General features: G+C 42.6%; 1 protein-coding gene across 2 annotated transcripts in view; it reads right to left on the bottom strand.

Annotated features, from left to right (window-relative positions):
- tmeff2a (transmembrane protein with EGF-like and two follistatin-like domains 2a) overlaps positions 1–19399 on the bottom strand; it is a 96758-nt gene extending 77359 nt beyond the window's left edge. For both annotated transcript variants that reach the window (XM_070975307.1, XM_070975309.1), the window contains exons 1-2: positions 18638–19399; positions 7007–7116 (exon numbers count right to left, since the gene is read on the bottom strand). In XM_070975307.1, coding sequence (XP_070831408.1) covers positions 7007–7116; positions 18638–18827 — 300 coding nt within the window. In that variant the 5' untranslated portion in view covers positions 18828–19399. The remainder of the gene's footprint in view (positions 1–7006; positions 7117–18637) is intronic.
- Between the last annotated feature and the right edge of the window lie 917 nt (positions 19400–20316).

Raw genomic sequence — 20316 nt, 5'->3', positions numbered from 1 at the left:
CGCAGATGGCGGCAGGCTTATACCTGCAGTCTACATCCGGTGAGTCAGACTAAAGGTCAGGAAACAGTAAGGCATCAAAGACTACTTATTGGTTAATGAGATTAAATTTACAGAAAGGACTGTTACACATGTGGCTGCTTGAGAGGAACTTCCTTTTTAATGATGCAAAATCGTAGGGATCCAACTTTGTTGGTGCAAATGTGGCCACAAACAAATCAAAGTGCCGACATTTCACTGGAAGAGTTGCTCAAAATAACTTATTTCCAAAAGGCAGGGCATATCCAATCACTTTCAGTCTTTAGCTATGCCTTCAAAATAAACTGAAGGGCCTTCTACAAAGTCATTACCACTCACTATCAGTTACACTAACTGATTTTGTACAGTGTGAAAAAACCAAGCTGCATTCGGTTTCATGAAAAGTCTGATAAGTAACCCTGAGATCAGGTTGGCATTTTACGCTCTGTCACCTTAGTCACAGATGACTGCTTATCATCATGTTTGTCGGGGTCCCTGCTGTTACAGCTTCCCTGCATCAGGAAATAAATTCACCGTTATTCAAAATCTCAGTCCCAGTCCGTTCACATGGCCCTGGATAAAAGGATGATAAATGAATGCAAATATATGGAATGGGGTCTGCTTCAGAAGCTGGTGTCAGTGCCACCTGGGCCTGCGTGAATTTGTGTGTATCTGTGTAATTGGACGTATTTCATTACTGTACATTTTATCATATAAGCCTATTTGGGTGGATGTGAAGATATTTGTGTGTTGTGACAGAAGAGGAGGGTGGAGGGAGTGGGGGTCGGTCGTGCTCCGGCAGAGCGTTTGTGGCCTGTGTGTGTGTATTTGTACCAAAGCATTTTCACAGGTTGTTGTTCAGTGCAATATGAAGGACGCGCTGCCCTCGCACACCCTCCCATCATCATCATATGAACCCACATTAGCTCTCAACCCTCTTTGAAGTGCTGCGAGCTTCGCAGTCCGGCCATCACAACCCAAACATTAGACGGCTTCCGGCAGTGAAAGGCGGGAGAGCAATCTGAGGTCAGGCATTACAACGAATAGTAGCCACATCAAACAACCAGCAGGGAGCATATTGAAGACCAAATGTGCTGCCAACATTATCCTAAGTTCTTCTCTATAAAGTCAATAAATATGCTACGCTGACTGAATGTACATTATGATGCTGAGTCTGAATTAGGATGTCAGAGGATACTGTCTGCGCGCAGAGGAGTGACTATAAGCCGCAAACATGTCAACTAATGTTACATAAGCTGAAATGATGCCGTCTGCGTAGCCGTGAACGTTCGAAGTAAACACTCTGATCTGCATATGAGGTCCTGGTGTGGATGTTTGTGTGCAGCCCAAAATTTAGGACCGTGCTGACAGTATGCACCAACTGAACATGTGTTAGCACATCCTGAGCTCATGTAGTAATCTCCTTTGTACAATCATGTGTTCACAAAGTGGTGAACCACTGAGCCTTTCCAGGATGCCCCTTTCATAACCAATCATGATACTATCACCTGTTACCAATGAACCTGTTTACCTGTGGATTGTTCCAAGCAGGTGTTTTTGGAGCCTTCCATAACAAACGTCAATGAAGCTCATGCGGTCAAACATTAAATATTGTCTTTGTACTGTTTTAGTTGAGTATTTGTCAAAATGGATTAGCAAACCATCACATTTTGTTTTATTTACGTTTAACCCTGATGGTCCAGCTCTAATGCAGAGCCTGCTGTCTGTATCCACAGGTATAAATAATAAGTGATGCATAATTCACCATTTATGTTCACGTACATTATGTTTAACAATCTAAACAATTTATTTAATTTTGGAGTCTACAACCGAAGGCATTGTGGGGGCGGATAATTGAATAACTGACACTGAACACTGCATTTCGGTGTTAAATCCACTGAGATGAGTTGCATCCAGGCAAATGTACAAGTGTTCCAACTAAATGACAACACAGGACTGTTTTCTGTGGTCATAGTTGAGCCAGGTCAGGCAACTAAAGCTGCTTCGTTAAAGACAGAATGTTTTTATTCCACATCTCTGTTTCATGTGCTTTAAGACTGCCACTGCTTCCACCTGTGTTGGATCTGTGCAACACTGGTGAGTTCAATTAGTGTTTTCTGACTATCACAAACAGGCTCAGAAAATGTGACAAGGAGGGAGTCAATGCAAGAGATTGACTTAAAACAAGGGTCATTTTTTTTAAAATACAACACAAACCTTAAGACAAGCTATAAGATAATGATGCAGGAGGATGCCAGCTGTAGGAAGGAAGAGACAGATATGGCAAACCTAGTGCTACTCCTGCGCTGGTGTTAACGCCGAAAACTCAGAAACAGTTTTCTTTACCACCTGCTAGAGAGCTACCATAGAAGCACGGCATATACCATTGACATAACACGATTGGTCGAATGCATTTGTGCAGCTTGTACTGATTGCTAATGCACGACGATGACATTCAAGAAGAAACGTGATTACCTGAGATGTTTTGACTCACTGAATTTAAGATGTGCTAGCCTTTGTTAACCTTTGCCTTTAGCTAGCTACCTAGCATCAATGAGCTGTGTGAGTGAACACATGGGCTAGCTTTTCTAGCCTAAGGGCCCAGGTGAAGATGACCAGGAGAGCCTGCAAGACGGTGAGAGAGGAATCAAAATGCATCTCCATTTATTAACACACACACATACACGCAATATTGTGACGCTTTATCACACAATTTGCAGCAGTATTAAATGAAATCTTTGGAGCGGTTGTATTTTCAAAACAGCCAGAGGGAAGACACATAAATTCCTCTGAGTTACGGTGATTTTACTGCCTTTTCATTCAAATTTAACTACCACTTAAACACTTTCCTGCACTCTCATATTGTGGTTCATATTTTGTGTAATGCATTTTGAATGTGGGTGAAACCTCATTCTTGAGGCCTGCAGTCAGAACAATTGTTGTTTTTTTTCTCATTGCATTGCACTTTATACAGTGGAATGATGGGATTTACCTGAGCAACTGTGAATTACTTGTCATTTGAAGGTATGCATACAAAAATATGGTATTGCACACACACAGTGAGTCTGGTTTCCTGATTTTTCAAGTCAAAATGAGTGTGCATGGATTAATGTGTCTGACTCCATATCTCTTTATCATTTGGCCCAAATGAGAATCATCAGCAGCATTCAATACTGTGTTATGAACTTAACTGTCCCAAGAAAATCCTTGACAAGCTGGATGCCCTCTGCCACTCGGCAGTCAGCTTCCTCCCTACAGGCCCATAGCCAGAAGCAGGGCTGGATAATCACCATGAGCCAGCGAGAGCCCGAAAATGGCAGAAACATAATCTCGACATAAAATTGTGTGTTTTTATCTTGTTTGTCTTGCAAAACATTCCAAACAAGACGGCACCGTTCTGGGGTCAAAGATGTCCGACCGGACTACAGGCTGGTGCCACATGTCTTATGACTGCGATCCATACCTCATTCATACGGATTATTCAGGCGAGCTATATCAGGACAACTCAGCTGGTGTGAGGTTACCGGTGCCAACCACAGGAAAAGAATCTGCAGACTGGCTGAACTTCCTTACGCTTAGTTTATTGACACATGTACTAAATCTGTCCCACCTGGAAGACTGGAAGTACTTTTTGACCGAGGCCTGTGGTCAGCAGCATCGAGCTGTAAGTAATCCTGACAGAAATGACCCATCGCATTACTTACATCTGCTGTGTTAACACCTGTCTTCCATTCATCTGCACAATCTTCCGCGGGAGTCTCCATAAACCTTGGACGCTTTTACAAATATTCCACTCACAATCTGCTGCAATGTAACATGGAACTTGTAAACAAACCTGCAGCATAATCCCAAAACTACACGCAGAGCGGTCCAACTCCCTGCCTTCAAAAGCTGTGCTCGCACACATTTTATGAGAAGCTTTGGTCGCGTCCTTTGCCAGTGTGTTTCATTTTTCTACTTTCGGCCATTTTTAACATATGGTTGGCAAACTGTGAGTAATTCGTTTGTACACATGCATGAAAAAGGCTTAATCAGTGGTGGAACACAACTGCGTACATTTACCCAAACACTGTAATTAATTACAAATGAATGCCACTTTCTACTTACATTTCACGAGGAAATATTGTACTTTTTGCCTCACTCCATTTACCTGACAGCTTTGGTTATAAGTTACTTTGCAAATTAAGATTTTTGCATCCAAAACATACACAGAGCTTATAAAATAGCTGAAATGATTAGTCAAATGATCATTTTTCATGCAAAGATGAGAAATTTGAAGATTTTTAATTCTAAAATTCTCATTTATTTTTCATAATTTTGAAGTTTGGACAGTTGGTTGGACAAAACAAGTACTGTGAAGGTGTCACTTTGTGCTCTGCATGGTTGTGACAGCATTTCTCACAATTTTCAGAAATTTTTCAACAATCCGTCAATTAATGGACAAAATAATCAGCAGATTAATATGTATTCATTAGCCTTATATAAAATTGTAATAAAAGTGTGCGTCAAGTCAGAAAAATAAAATAAAAATCTCCTGGCAATCTGTTTCTTGGATTTAAACTGCATTCATCTATGCAGAAAGAGGACAGCAGGAAATCAGAGCTGCATGTACAGTTTGTGTGTTCAGAGAAAAAAAAAATCCAAGAAACTCCAAGAAATAATACAAAGCACCATTACAGAAAGCAATGATATGTGCCATTTACCCTTTGGTGGACAGTTTTAGCTGAAGTGTTTCACGGCGCCATGAGCGCACATATTTTTAGAACGGACGACCCTTTTGGGAATCAGCGCTGCGACCTGACATTAAGCAAACCAAACTGGCAACAAAAGATTTTCCCAGCAGCTACTGGGAGATGAATTACAAAGAAATGTTGTGTGATTAGTCAGGGTCTGGTGTTAGCTGACAGAAAAAGCAACTCATTTTTCGTTAAAAGAGAGCATGTTGCTTTGCAGCAGTTTGACTCCAGTTACTGAGTGAAAGTCTTGGCTCTTTCAAGAGTCAGTGTGAGGCGAATCTAATGCATCTTGGCAATGAATAGTGTCCATTGATTCCACCACACCGAACTCACTTCCTCTTCACAGAGCCCCTTGCATGTCTCTTCCTTGGGTTTGTTTGTGTGCGAGAGAACGTGTGCATCCACCCATTAGAACAAACAAACAAAATCAATCCCAAATGAGGATTTATACAACTTCCATGTCTCTTCTGATGGTCCTGAATGAACTGCCAACAGGAGACAAATCTAAGACCTATTTATTTGACACTTATTGGGAGTGACTGATTATTTCAGGTCACAGCAACAATTGCTGGGCCACGAAGGTCATGTTTACGTTGACTGATGACATAAGGCGCTGACATCTGAAACCTCCCACACAAACGAACAGAAGATGCATAGCTGAGCTGACCCCACGTCTACGGTATGAAGCCCAAAATCGTGGTATGACCTACTGTTTCCTCAGAGCACGGAGAGCACCTCAATGCACAGCGACGGCAGTATCAGTGTGAGATCTCCTGAAGAGGAATGGAGCCGTAATGTCATTTATCTACAGGCCTCTGTTAACGTTTGCTCCGAGGGAAGTACGAAATTGAGATAAAAGCTGGTGACCAATCGAGTGTCAGCCTGCCTAGTGCCTGGCTGTGCCGATGACGTGCTGATAAAAGCGACGGATGAGAACACAGGCTACGTCTTCAGATCTCAGTGGCTTCATTTATCTAGGGTCCTGCATGGCATATTAGTCTGCAAAGCCTGAAAACGTTATAACAAAATCAATACTCAGCTGGCTGGTTTGCTCCTTTTTTATTATGGGTCTGGTCGTAAAGTTAAGTATGAGTCATTACTAAGAACAGCATAATTTCCTAGATTTATGCCATTAACGAGGGCCTTTCAGTCTTTGGTCTCATCAGTGGCAATCTTGTTTATGAATGCAGAGAGCGTACAGTGGTCCTGCATAGTGGCATGGGGTGTCACAGGGAGCTATAAACTGCGCTCAGGCTATTCAGCCACCTCCTCCTGGGGCTAATATTATCCAATCAAGACAATGGACTTCGATCGAGTTGATCATAGAACTCTTTAAAATATTGTCACTTTAAAGATATATTACCTGTCAATATGTATTTCCAGCTCGACAGAGTTTTCTGTCCACTGTTTTTTATCTATAGGATCTTCACTTTTAAGTTTTGTGAATCACACCCTTTGAGCACGGGAAAAAAAAGGATTGAAATTCTTACCAAATTCTCGTATGACTAAATACTGCAGCGGCCCACCTTTGACTGACCGTTCGCTAAGCCTTGCCACCCACAGTTACTGTTGCTACAGCTGTCAAGCTTTTTGTTCTCTCAAATATGCCCACTATGGCAGTAGATTTGCCACTTGAAACTGCAGTTATTTCAAAAAAAAAAGTCCCAGAATCCCACGTTTCCTGCAGAGTTGGACCAAAGCAGGTTTTGTATTTCACCAGCAATGGACAGATACCTAGTCAAGCTAACGTTAGCTCTATGAGTGGGATAAACTGAGTATAGGTATAACACAAAGCTGCTAACATTAGCTTACACCTGCATCCAGGGCCAGACTTAAGTCGGAAAATACTTCCGAGTGGATATGCTATGAAACCCTGTAAACACCTGTAACCCCACAAACTGATGGCCTTGGAGGTAACAATTGGTTGCTACTGTAGGTAGTGAGCTAGTTCGCCATAGTAACAAATGCATCTTGTGTCACAGCAGAAAAAAAATATCTGTTTAATCCCTTCCTTACACTTCTGTTTGACTGTTTTTGGTTTTAGAGTGGATTTTAAAAAGACACCACCTGTCAAGCTCTTTAGATTATTGTCCGTACTGCACCGCCATACTTCAACATGTCAAAAAATCCAAAGCTTGACAGGACTAGTTACGGTTGCTAAGCCAGGATTGGACAATCTCTGTTCAGAGAATGGTTTAGTGAACGTTAAATACACTTCAAAGTAAATCAGTAAAACGGAAAGATCCAGGTCTTACCTTGAAGTCGCAGATACATGTCACCATGTTCCCAATTCTTAGACACTCCCCATCGAACTTGCATGTGTTGGTGTCGCACAAGAACAGGTCTGTGTCCCGGTCATCAAAACCTGGAGGACCAAAGCCAACAAGAGACATCAGTGACTAAGTGTTTCTCTGTTCAGCCCTGAAGCAACTCTGACCTGAGCCCCATTCAGGGTCATTCATAACGAGCGCCGACCATTAGTCATGGCTCCCACAGCACGATACACTCTTTCATCACATACTGTGCTCCTTTAAAAGACAATGCGAGTACAAATTCTTGTCCTTAGCTGCCAGAATGATAAAATACATTTCGAAAACACTACTCTCTGGACTCTACTGGAGGGATGAACTCAAGGTTTTTCTCCATTTGGTGTTTTGATGGCGGTGGCGGAGAGCTCTGTGCAAAGCGTCAGTCCAAAATCTCCCACAGGTGTTTACTAGAGGTGACACCGGAAGACTGCAGAGGCCATAGCATATGATTCACATCAATTTGTACCCTGTATGGACACATCTGTGCTCATCATGTTTCTCATTGTCTCTATGATTTCCTGTAATATTTGTTTGTTTACAATGAGCCTGACTCCCGGGGCATTGTCCTGCATAGGCGAACCTGGGATATGATCCGATTCAGGCTCTGTTAGGGATCTCAAATGACTCCAACAACATCCTGAATCAAATCAAAGAGTCACATGGGCATGAGACTGTAGACTGAGCTTGGGGCTATTAGTCTACCTGAACTGATTGCTTACCAAAAGCAACTCCATGCACATGTGGGCTTTTGCATTTCCAAGTACAAAGCTCTAGATTTTACACAATTCCAGCTGACACAGAGCTAGGAATTTTATCGCTGAAGCAGAAAGCATTATGACAGATCCTAGTGGGACTTATTTACCCTCAAGTGATCTAATTCATTTCAAGGTACAAGAGGCAAAGTTTGCTGTAGTTTGCTGTAGACAGGCCCCAGTCGTCCTAAATCATGAGCAAAACATTTCCAGCAGCATATTTTTTTGCAGGCACTACTTTGGAATCGAACCTTATGACTTCAGTTGTTGAGGTGGAAATTCAATTGCCCATCAAAAACATATTCTGGGGTTATTTTGACAATTAATAACTAACTGTGTGATGATAACATGAAGGGATCGGATTACACCCTGTTTTTGGATGTAGCATCTGTGATTTCATCTATACCAGGGCTGCCCAGCGGTTGGATTTGGCCCCCTAAGACATTCAAGTGCAAAAGGATCCATATTTATTATTTTCCATAATGTGAGCACTGCGGGCAGTGACACCTTGCAGAAAGAAGTCAATTAAGGGAAATTGGGATGCTAATAACATTTTAGATTTTAACAATACAATGCAATGAAATAGGTGTTTGCTTTCGGCCCACCAGTAACTTTGAGTTTCGGCCCTCCAAGGGAAAAAGTTAAGGCACTCCTGGTCGATACTGTGTGTATTTGGAGAGCTCAGTGTAAAAATCCTCCATTATCATCATCTATAAAATCTGCTACGTCAGCTTTAATAGACACCAGAGCCTGCCTGATATACCAATGCTTATATCATCACAGCTTATCACAGATCTGTCAGTATCTGCACTAATCTTCAGAGATGCAAAACAAAATTGCAGCACATTCATGAATGTTAAGCTGCTTTGTCTTGCTCCAGCTGTTTGTAGTAAATCCTTATTTATTCTTAGTTTCACATATTGTTGTCTTATGTTTTTGTTCAGCATTTATACTTTTTGATTTCCAGTAAATCATTACATTTGATAATAACATAACTGTCACATTTTAAGGATCCTTGCATAAAAATCTTTGTTAATGTGTTGCTGAAAAAGACATACATTGTAGTTACAGCAGATTTTCTTTTGCACTCATGCGAATATTACTGCTGGCCTTGAAAGTCCATCGGTCAAGCTCGAGTCCTCACTGCTGGCTCAAGTGCACATGCAGTGCAGAGAAACAAATTATCTGTAGCTACACGTCTGAAACTGACACAATTTAGCTTAGAGAACTGCACTGGGTGTTTCTTCCGAAGGAGGAAGTCGCGGCTTGTTTGATTCTCGCACAAATAAGCAAATATTTCTTTGAATCTCTTTCTGAAGAATCGACAAAGCTGTCTTCCAACCACGCTCTCAAATAAAGCACAGCAGGACGATCGCATCAAAAGAGCACAGAGAACTGTGGAGGCTGTTGTGATGACTGGATATGGATGCAAGGCCATATATAACAGTTGTTATTGTGCCAAATGGTTCGGGTAATTAAGTGAAACCTAAGATGAAGTTTTACTTCAGTTGTGGCTGTGTAGCAGCTCGTGGGCTTGGTAGTTTTAAAATTTTATAAAATGTTTAATGAAGCATTAAATAAGACAAATACTGTGATTCAAGAGGAGCCTGAAGTCCAGAAGGCGTGGTAAAATTGGAATTTGAAGCTGAGGCTGAACATCAAAGATACTCATCTTTGATGTTCAGCGATGAACAATGTGGGGTTTGTTCCTTTTTTTTGCCTCAGATCACGCTTTGTGGCCTTACGGAAAATTGTCTTAACTAGAAAGCTATGCGTGCATTTTCCCGATGTGACTCAGATCAAGCGAATATGTATTTGACATGTTGTGAACAGATAAACCCTTCACACTTGAAAGTGTTTGTTCTTTCATTAGTGACACATATTGTCAACTTAAGCACCTGAGAAAAATGCGTCTGCTCTTCCAGATGGTCAGACACGTACAGACATAGCTTAAATGTAACATAATCCAATTTCAGGTTATTTTAATTAACCTTGTTTAATCAGGCAACTCCAGTGTGACCAAAAGGCTCCTAATTGAGTGCTTAACTGATCTCACGCAGATATCCTCTTTCGGCATGCCGTCCTCTACAGGGAGCACAAATGTCAAGATCAGCTTGCTATCAGCTCTCGTGGAACAGGTAAGACGTCGCTGTCAGGCTCAAGGACACTTCAGCAGCATGTCTTCTTACAGTGTTACACTCTCCCTACCAGCTACCACAGCATGGAGCTCTGCTGTAGGTCTCGGTCATACTTGGCCAAAGTTTTAATGTCATTCATAGAACAGCCACCATCCAACCTGAAGCTGCAAAACACTCTAAAGACATGTACAGTCTTACTGAATGAGATTATCACTTCCAGTTCGTTGAAAAAGAGCTCTTTGCTCTTTTATCTGGGGAGGGTTCCAGCTGCTTTTGATTCAAAACCTCACAAGTGCTGTAGTCGAATAAAAAGTTTAATGGAACTCAAAATTAAGCCCATGAAAAGCTTGTCTTTTGACCTGGTACAAACTTTAACGGGCAAGTTTTACCTCCAAGTCGTCAGCTTTGAACTCTTTACCATCCACATTACGAGTCAGATACTTTAAAATGCTACTTTCTATTCACAGATGTCTTATTATAATGGACACTTAGACTCAGCACCTTCTCTAACTTACCTGTAATATCCAATGCCCCTTTCACTTCAAACAGCCCTCCTTGGCATGGAACAACCTCTCAGACAATAATACCCCATGGAAGAGAAGCCCGACGCTAAAATGAACCTGCTATTTGCCAGGGTCCTGAATGACCATAAAGCGCGAGCTCTCTGTGAAAATATGCAATCATCGAGCCAAGAGCAGTGACATGAGAGGTCTCGACACTTTGGAGTGCATGGATGGAACAAAGCCCTTAGCTCCAAGAGGGCCATACGAGGCAATCTGGGAAGCCACAAAAAACTGGCACCCATGCAGGCGGCTGACATGCTGCAAATACTCACAGGAGAGAGCCATTGTTATGATCACAATCATACTACTGGCTAGGTGTATACAAATGATTGGAAAATATCAGATCCTTTCACGCCAGCTGGTAGACTTTTTGTAAGAGGAGAAATGTTTTTTGTTGTTTTTGTTGTGAAACCGCTCCAAGCTACTAATTTGATATTTGATATTTTAGCATTTTATGCAAGGTCTCCTGGACAGCAGGCTATGGAAAGTCAAGAAAAGAAGTGACTGGTTTTTAAATGAAAGGAAAAAGAGAGAATGTGGCTGCTCCTCGTGCCATTAAACTGTCTTCTTTACTAAGAAACAGAAGTGCAGCTTGGATTTCAGGAGCTGGTAAGCAAGAAGGATACACGCTTGACTTGTAAACAATAATTTAGTGGGATTCAGTAACATTAAGAGTCATGCTTATCATCTTAGTGCAATCGAGGCTTATAGACAAAAGAGAAAAAGACACTTTGTCTACACTAGGATCACAAGAGACACTCTTTCTGAGAGCTGTTTACAAGGACGCAAGTGACACATCAGTTTTTGTTTCGGATGTCAAGCGTCTGATGGAAACAAGTATAAAACATAATAGCATAAACGTCCCACATGATCACCTCAGGGCCAACAGGGTTTGGGCTTCAAAGGAAATACAGCACAAATCTCAATTAGTTACATGACAATGATTGCCTTAAAGTGAGTACAAATATAGATTTACAGTACTGGTGCAACCTGAGAGGCAGTTTCTCATGCTTGTCAGCTAAGAGCTCTGGGAATGCAGTATTTCTCGAAATGCTGTTACTCTGAGTAATAAATGACACGCAATCACCCTGACGCACGAGTTAGTTTTCATCGTCCCTGTGATGTATGCCTTTCACTCTCAAACAAATTCGGCTTTTCAGACACTCTTAAGTAGCAGCTGGTTTGAATTCTGCAACCTGGGTGCATATGCTTGGAAAATATCAGCATCACTATTAACAAGATTTGTTGTGACAAAGCAATTTCTCCACGCCATTAAAACATGAACATGAGTCATAGGCTAAAGTAAGGGCTGTCAGGGAGATCTGTCTGGAGAGTGGAACAGAAAGTTAGAGGTATTGTGTAAAACAGCTTAAAGGGTAGTTTGAATGTGAATAAGTGGATTTTTCGGACGTCCACATTTACTACTTCATCTTCAAGGTTTATCCAAACACAAATGGTTTTCCTTGCCGAGCGGGTAGAGACACGAACCCTGACAACGCTTCACACCCAAAGTGTTTTCAGGCTGTACCATTCACATCCACATCATTTAACAAAGTAAAACATTTACTGTTATTGTTCCATCTCCAACACCTGGGATCCATTTCTGAGCTCAGAGTACCTGTCTAAAACGAAAAAAACAGAAAGAAGTAGAGTGCCTGTGTAGTGAAAGATACACAAAGTCAGAGAAGTGACAATAAACGCTGCAAAACACTTTCCTGCTTCCCTTCACTTGGGCTTAGATCTCCAAAACTTTAAATCATGTCTAAATAAAAGAATTATCTTTCAAGATGAGCATTTCCGATGTGCAGAAATGTAATTGCCAGCAGACATAGATCAACCATAACTGTCAGGATCCTTTCATCTTTTTGATGGAGACACGTTTTGGAAGTACTGGATATCAAACGCGTCTTAGTAAGTGAAGGAATCTTTGTTCATTTATTTAATATGATGTAAAATACTGCAGCACTGCTGTAACTCTTAATTGGTAAACCCTGATTCAAATGGTGGTGTTCCTAGTTCATTAATGTATGGAAAAGTATATACTTACACGTTCTTCTAAGGTTAGTTTTCCACCTCAAAACTTTGAGCGGCCAACCAAGGTCTGGTTCAACTTTAAGAAATATGAATCCTGACGCTAGTTTTCACACTGATGAGGATGAAAATGTGCATCCAAACACATACGACGGACCACATGCAGAAAGAGTGTGTTGACTAACGATACCTAACATGTTAGCAAATGATAAGTAGCACATTCAGATGTATCGCTGGCACAAAGGCTAACACCCCTTTTCCTGTCAACTGTAACCTTGATGTCCCAAAAGGCTGGTATTTGAGCAGCCTGAGGAAAAGTGAAAATTTACCATGATAAAAGAAAAAAATCCTAAGAAAAACTGATTAATGCCTGACGTGACACACCTGCTATCCCACCGATCGATTGAAACCCATTCAAAAAAAGAATTTCTGCTGTTACGGCTTGTAACAATCATATATTCACCTTTCAAAGCTTAATATCCATTAAAGTAAAATTTCAATAATGAGCAATAAAGTCAGCAATTCTACCAAGAAACTGCAGCTTTTTACTATTTTTAACATTTAAGAGAAGTGGAAGCACGATAAAGAATCGTGCGTTATTAACATTAATTAGCATCTAACATGAAATTGATGTGACGTTTTGAGCTGTCATTGTTCACTGGGCATCTTCATGGTCGGTGCTACTTATTGCTTGCTGCATATTGCTCTGTCTTTTTCTACTTTGTGTGATTCCTGTCATGCAGATTAGAATGAAAACTCTCTCTCTCACACCGTCTTACACAAAATGTTAATGGATGCTGTTCCAGGTTCTGTTCACTGTGTCAGAGGCCTGGAAAACTTACTCTTCCTGCTCCTGCCCCGCCGTTCCAGGAGGAGATTACAGTGAGCTGAATAATTAACGAAAACAAGCTGGCAAACATCAAATATTGAGACGGTAATGTTTGTATGCTAACGATTAAGATGGCAAGTGAAGCACTTACTTGTCTAAAAGACAGAGCTTGTCAGCCGCATGCATCTCCTCCTACCTACCTGGAATTTCACAACACTAAGAAGAACCAGGAGTCCTTCCTCCTGTTTTAAGCATTGTTCTGATCAATAATTAAACAGACTAAATTAATAATGAAGGTTGAACAACCACAGTGGTGAGACATCCTTCCTTGACCTCTCTCGCTTGGTCTTTTTTTCTATAACTTTGCAACAGGTTTTCAGATATTTGTCATAGGGTTAACAGTTCAGCCCTCATTATGTTAGCTTACTAAAAGACACAGTGACGCTAAACACTAAAAGCACTCATCACGTCCCAGTAAGCCATGACAGTTAGCTTAAATTACAGCAAGTCTTTAAAGGTGTTTTTCCGCAGGGAGAGATAAAGCATTTTCAGTTAAACATCTTAGAATCATCATCGCAGCCAGGTGCCAATTAGTCATTTCTGATCCCGTTTTTAGATGTCCTCCATAACACGGCCTTGTCTTTTAATCATTCGTTTTCTGTCACTGTTTTCTGTCAGAGGTATGGACCGGCATGCAAGAGAAGTATTTTTGACCTCCGTCTTGACAAATCTTGGAAGCAGATGGCCAATTCTCTCCAGACTACTGGTAATTCACTCCACTTGATGGGATTTACAGGGGGCTTTGCATATTCTGCACTCATCCCTGTCACTTCAACTATCAAAGCATCACACGGCCTTTCACATCTAACAATAGCAGGGGGAGTCAGTGGAGAAGGGACTGTGGCCCTTGCGCAGAAATGCTCCCACAGGAGATGTAAGGTATGTCATGGGGTAAATAAACTGCGGTTAGACGTTCACACGTTCTGACCGTTACATCGCTGTGATGTGTGAAAAACTATTTTAATTCAGATAAAAATGAAACTGAGCTGGACTGAGTGGTACTGGTGCTTAGGGAAGCATTCAGCAAGAGATGGATTTGAACATTCTCAGCTTCCACTTGTTTGTTATGTGGATGAATAAAATGGCAAAAAGACATGAGCTGATTTTGGGCCAAAGTCTACAAGTGCACCTATTAAAGATAACACAGACTTCCCTCATTCATCTGACGTGATGCAAGCCAAAAATTACAGGCAAAATGCCACCGATGGTTTGACTGTGATAATTACACAAAATGCTGAATACACAGTCAACTGAGCAGGATGAATACGAGAACGTGTCCAGTTCGTTTGAAAGGAGTTGGCTTTCTGTGTTCATTTAAACATACAGAAACCAAAGAGAGAGAACCAGCTTTTCCATGCAGGTAAATGACATCACGACACCTCATTCACCATGTTGCTTATTTATCAAGATTTGCCTAGTTGGCTTAAAAACCATTAATGCTGCACTAATTATACTTTTATATTAAAAATGGATCAAATCAGCTGTGTTAGAGAAATGCTTCCATCTTGCACTGTCATCACACCAACCACGACTCCCGTCATCATGCTGACCTCCTGACCCATGAGTGCTCAGTGGTCATTACTACACTATTATATGAGTACGCAGTCCTCGTTTGTATTGCATGTGAGCTATTTCACATACATAAGTACAAAACACAGGACGGAAATAAAAAATATGTGTGAGGGCGTGGCTGGAAGCTGTAATGGAGTGCATGAAAACCACACCCAGATGAGACACAGAAGGTAAAATACAAATTTAGAAAATCACCAATGTATTTTAAATCAAGGGTCGAAACACACGCTTCCTACTCAGCCTCCACTTTGATATCAAATACGCAACTGTACAGTTTCACAGCTGCAGGATGGTTATTGAATAAAGCAGGCACATCTCCAAACTCACCTCTCTCCCGTCATGTTCCATTGCACCATACATATATGACATATACAACATATACACCTGCCGAACTACTCAAAATCCCTTCAGTAGGTGTCTCCAGGACCACACCTTGGCAGGATGACACACACACACACACACACACACACACACACACACACACACACACACACACACACACACACACACACACACACAGCACCACCAGGTGAAAACAGCACCCGCCACGCTGCCCCAACTGGTGATTATCACTTGATTCTGCAGTTTCCCTCCGCTGTAAGAAGTGTTTTAGCATCTTTCAGCTTATTGTTTTGGTTTTACAGCCCACAACTCCAGATACTGAACAACATGGAGCATTTATCAGCTGAAGGCACTGACTGTTCTGGTCATTGTTATCATCCCTGTGAGCTGTGACAGAGTGACAGCGAGCCAGCATGCACATTACCAAAACCAAAGTACCAAATGTAATTCAGCCATCAGCTTTATTATTTTCACCTGTGCTTTTCTTCTTGTGACACATAAAAGCATCTTCAGTGAAAAGGGGCTAAAAGTGCCCCTCTCTCTCTCCTCAGCTAATGTTTCACTTCAAGAGGAAAGAAATGAATTAAACATTGTGGAAATTCTCAAAATAACACTTCAGTTTTTGTAATATATCTTCTTTAATGTGGTGGCAGGTGACAAAAAGTGTTTCACAGTTCAGTCCTCATTTTCAAGCCTTATGGAGTTTTACTTTGGCTCCTCCTATGTGTAGATTACAGGTTCCCACACCCGAACATTACACCCAAATATTTGGCTAGTTTGCAAAAAATACTGCATGTCAAGAAGTGGAAACAACTTCTCTTTTCTGCTCCAGTTTCACTCATATATGAGTCATATATTATGTGTTTTCACAAATCCTGCCTCATGCAGCTTTGTACATTTATCCCAATGACACACTGGGTTCACCAAAGGCATCCCGAGACCAAGTCCATCTCTGTCCTCACAACACAACAAAGATTAACTTAGTGTCAAGATCATTTTGGGGTCCTCTGTTCTGCCTCAGTGAAGCCTTCAATGCCGGTTGCTCATGGCCGTCCGCAGATGCAAACCAAACAGAATGGCAATCTTTGTCAAACTACGTTTTTTTCGCCTCTATTTTCCTCCATGGAACAAAATCTCATTCAGCGCTTGTTCAAAGGCAGCACTGCTGAAACTGGCACCACGTTCCCATTTCCATTACACTCACTGTCCATAATTATCTGTGTCTTAGCACTGAAGTGACACTGAACTCATCCCCAAACTATTTTTTCATGCTCTCTGCACCGAAAACTGTCACACAGAGGTGCTGCTGTTAAAGTGCATAATATGAAGGAGGGAGTGGATAATTAAGCCCTGTGCACTTACACTTACACTTCTTTCTTTTTACCGTCATTGAAAGGGGTCTATCTTTTTTCACGATGGACCACGCGTCACTCCTTCTGTGCTAATAATTGTAATTGATGCTGGGTGTGTGTGCATGTGTGCGTGCGCCGTTCTCAGTGTGTGCACTTAAGCCTCCTCAAGGCGCGTTGGATAAAAGCCTTTGTTGAAATGCACATGAGAGTGTGTCAGGAAGTGGGGAGACAGGCAAGTGTGTATTTGGACAGGATGTGTACCATTATCTGTCATTACGAGCAAATCATCACCACCATCAACAACAGCACAAAGCAATGCTCCAACGCAACACATATGGAGAGAGTTTACCCGAAGGAGAATCTCAATAAACGCTTGAATACCAGGGCAAACGCTTGCAAAGTAACATCTTTAAACAGATGAGCTAATTCATCACGACTTCTGGCATTCGCTGCGGATACTAAACACTAAAACTGTCTTTAAACTGAAAAAACAACCATGCAGATCACCATAAAACTGTCAATGAATTCCCTCTGAAGCCTGATAGTCTTTTAAAGTTAAAGATAATATTTAAATACCAAGAGATGCTTAAATAATGACAAGCCGTCCAAATGCAATGAATCACAAAAAATAATACTGAAAATATCTCTCACTTGGTCTTGTTGCTGTTTTAACTGAGCTTCTTAATTGGCCTATTATCATAATCAAATTCATTTTAAAAACTATGATATTCAAATGAGCTCCCTGTGTTCTTTTGTTCGCGTGAATGTATCAAAGGAGTCAGTTCTTTTTAATCTACCTGCCATATTTCTGGTTGTAACATATGATGGAAACGTCCTCCTCCTCTCTTTTTATTAACATCTCATCCAAGTCTTCTGCTCCTCAGTTTCAGGCTGCAAACGGAAGTCATGACTCCATATTGATATGTGGCTGTTATGAGCCATAATATCAATACCGCTGCTGCCCACGAGTGTGTGGAATCGGCTTGGAGCTATTTTGAGGGTTCAGACTTGGACAGGCGACAGGGGAAATATATGGCGGCACAGTCGGCTGATTTACAAAGGGAGGCGAGGCTCTGCGCTCTGCAGCCCCGGTCCGCTCCTTTTATCGCTCTGAGCACCGAGCAGAGAAAACAAGTTTACAGCTCTGTGGCCTGTAAAAGAAACGACTACATTTAGATTTAAAGTAACACTTGATTAAACGACTGGGATGCCCAATAAGCCGATAAACCTGAATTTATATTTTTTCGGTGCGCTTTTTCCCCAGAATTTGGGGAATTAAAGGCAAAGCTGAAAATGAGCTGGAATCAGACTGTGAAACATCCCGGAGTTGACCGGAGCCTTTTACATTCAAGTTACACACTGACATCCTAAATTCCCCCATTCTGACTGTCGAGTAAAGCTAACAGTGTTGGAATTACTATTGCGGCGCAAAACCACGTTATCCTGGCGACAACCGTCCTCAGCTGTATTTCTTGCCAAAACGATGCTTACTGTTGCTGTTTTCACTTTATCTCCGATCGAATTCATCGATCCCCTGACTGCCAAGCGATTATTCTGACATGATCGGCGGCGAATGCTTTGCTCTCAAGCTCCCGAGACGAACTCAACGAGGCTCGGTGCACGTCAACCGAACCCCCCCTCCTCAACAAAAAACTCTGCATCCTCTCACCACAGGGCTTTGCAGTGTTCGGTATCTGCGGCACCGACACGTGTGGCTTCATGTGTGCGGGATACACACATGAAGCCCAATAATAAGAACACACACATTGCTAAGAATGACGCGTCTGTCATTGGAGCTCTCCTAAACTTTGATGCGGTTCTCTAACGCTGCTTGGTCCCGGTTGTTTGCTCGTCTTACATGCTTAACTTGGACATCTAGATAAAGCACAAACAGCCTGGAGCGAGTCTGCAACTCTGCCTGCATGATATGACTCTCACCGGAGCAGTTCCATCCAGTCGGCGTCTGGCAGTCGCTCAGGGAGGAAGGGAAGGCGCGCAGCTGCTCCACAGGTAAAGTGGCGAGAAATGAGACGAGGGTGATCCTGAGCCAACCTCCCGCCGCGCCGCTCCACTGGCGCAGCCGTCGGGGCTCCTCGAGCGGTGCCTGCGCCGCCACGGAGAGACCCATACCTCACTGGTCCCGACAGCACAGGCGAGGTGGGAAAGAGACGCAGACGCGCACCGACAACTCCAATCCCGGCAGGTTCAGCGGGGCGCTTAGAGACCGACGGCAGACCATTTTCCGTGCGAGACCGTGCGCCCCATGTAGCAGTACCCCGTGTAGACTGACCAAATGGGTTCCGCCCGATCCAGGGGAGGCTGCTGCAATAGGAGGACTGGGGGCGGGCGGGGAGGGGGGTGGGAGAGAGACGGCTGAGGGTTGGTGAGCGATGGAGGAGGTTGTGTGGGATGGAGTCGGGTGGAAAAGTTAGCCAGGCGGGCGAGAGGACTTGGGAGAGGTTGCTCGAGGATGAGGAGAGGGGAGGAAAGGTGGGAAAGGAAAAAAAGGTGGTGATAGAAAAAGAAGTGACTGAAAAACTGCGAGGATGTAGAGTATCCCACGGACAGGGTTTGGAGACGGCGGCAGTTGTGTAATAGGATCCAAGGCTGAAACGAGCGGTTCCGCCAGCGCGAGCTGAGCGGAGCGATCCTCCCGTTGACTTTGTGTGAGCGGTGCGTTCAGAGGCGCAGGGACTCACTGAGACACACACACTCTCTCTCTCTCTCTCTCTCTCTCTCTCTCTCTCTCTCTCTCTCTCTCTCTCTCTCTCTCTCTCCCCAGCAGCTGGTTCCACCTTGGTTATGATCACGTGGAGTAGGCTATGATGCGAAGAGGGAGGGGGTGCCCCTCCTTAATAATTGGAATAGGCTACTGATGGAGTAGGCAAAATAGAGGAAGACAGAATGACGGAGATAAAAAAGAGAAAAGATGAGGGAAGAAGGGAAGAAAGCAAAGGCGGAGCGCTCAGACCTCGTCCTATCAGTTGATGATGCCTCCACCACGGACGGCAGTCACCTACAGGGAGGATGCACCGTCTTTATAATTGGCCAGAAGCATTTTAAAAAAGTCTGCAGGAATCGATTTGTCCGGCCTGGCCTGGGATCGCTCCGCTTTGAAACGGCACTGACGCTATTCCTGGATCTGTGCCTACAAGGCAGCCCAGAGAGACCTCAATATTGTTCATATAGTTTGGGACATAACTGGTGTCACGCGGGGCTGGATGCGGCTGTAATTGACATGCTCTCGGCCATGAAAGCCCAGGAGGCTGCCGAAGTTAAAGAGGTCAAATCCAACATCAGGTTGAGAACACTCAACCTCTTTCAACCAAGGAAATTAGAAGCCATGCGCTCTTATATAGAAGAAACAAAGCGTTGTTGTTGTGTCCTCTCACAGCTATATAAAGATACTCGACCTCAAGGAAGCAAAGCTGCTGCAGCCTGTAAACAAATAAACCTTTTGTTGCCTTTCACTTAAAGATCATTACATGGAAATATCCATTATTTGTCTCTGCCAATGGGAATCAAGACACAGTTTTAATCTGTTGCTGTAAATAGCCACCAGTCACACACAGACACACACTTGCACATTAATGGCCTTCTGTGTCTTCACAATGAGG

Source organism: Chaetodon trifascialis, chromosome 12, assembly GCF_039877785.1.
Source record: "Chaetodon trifascialis isolate fChaTrf1 chromosome 12, fChaTrf1.hap1, whole genome shotgun sequence".
In the NCBI taxonomy this organism is placed as follows: Eukaryota; Metazoa; Chordata; class Actinopteri; order Chaetodontiformes; family Chaetodontidae; genus Chaetodon; species Chaetodon trifascialis.
The sequence above is the reverse complement of the archived record's forward strand: the minus strand, read 5'-3'. Positions and strand labels throughout refer to the sequence as shown.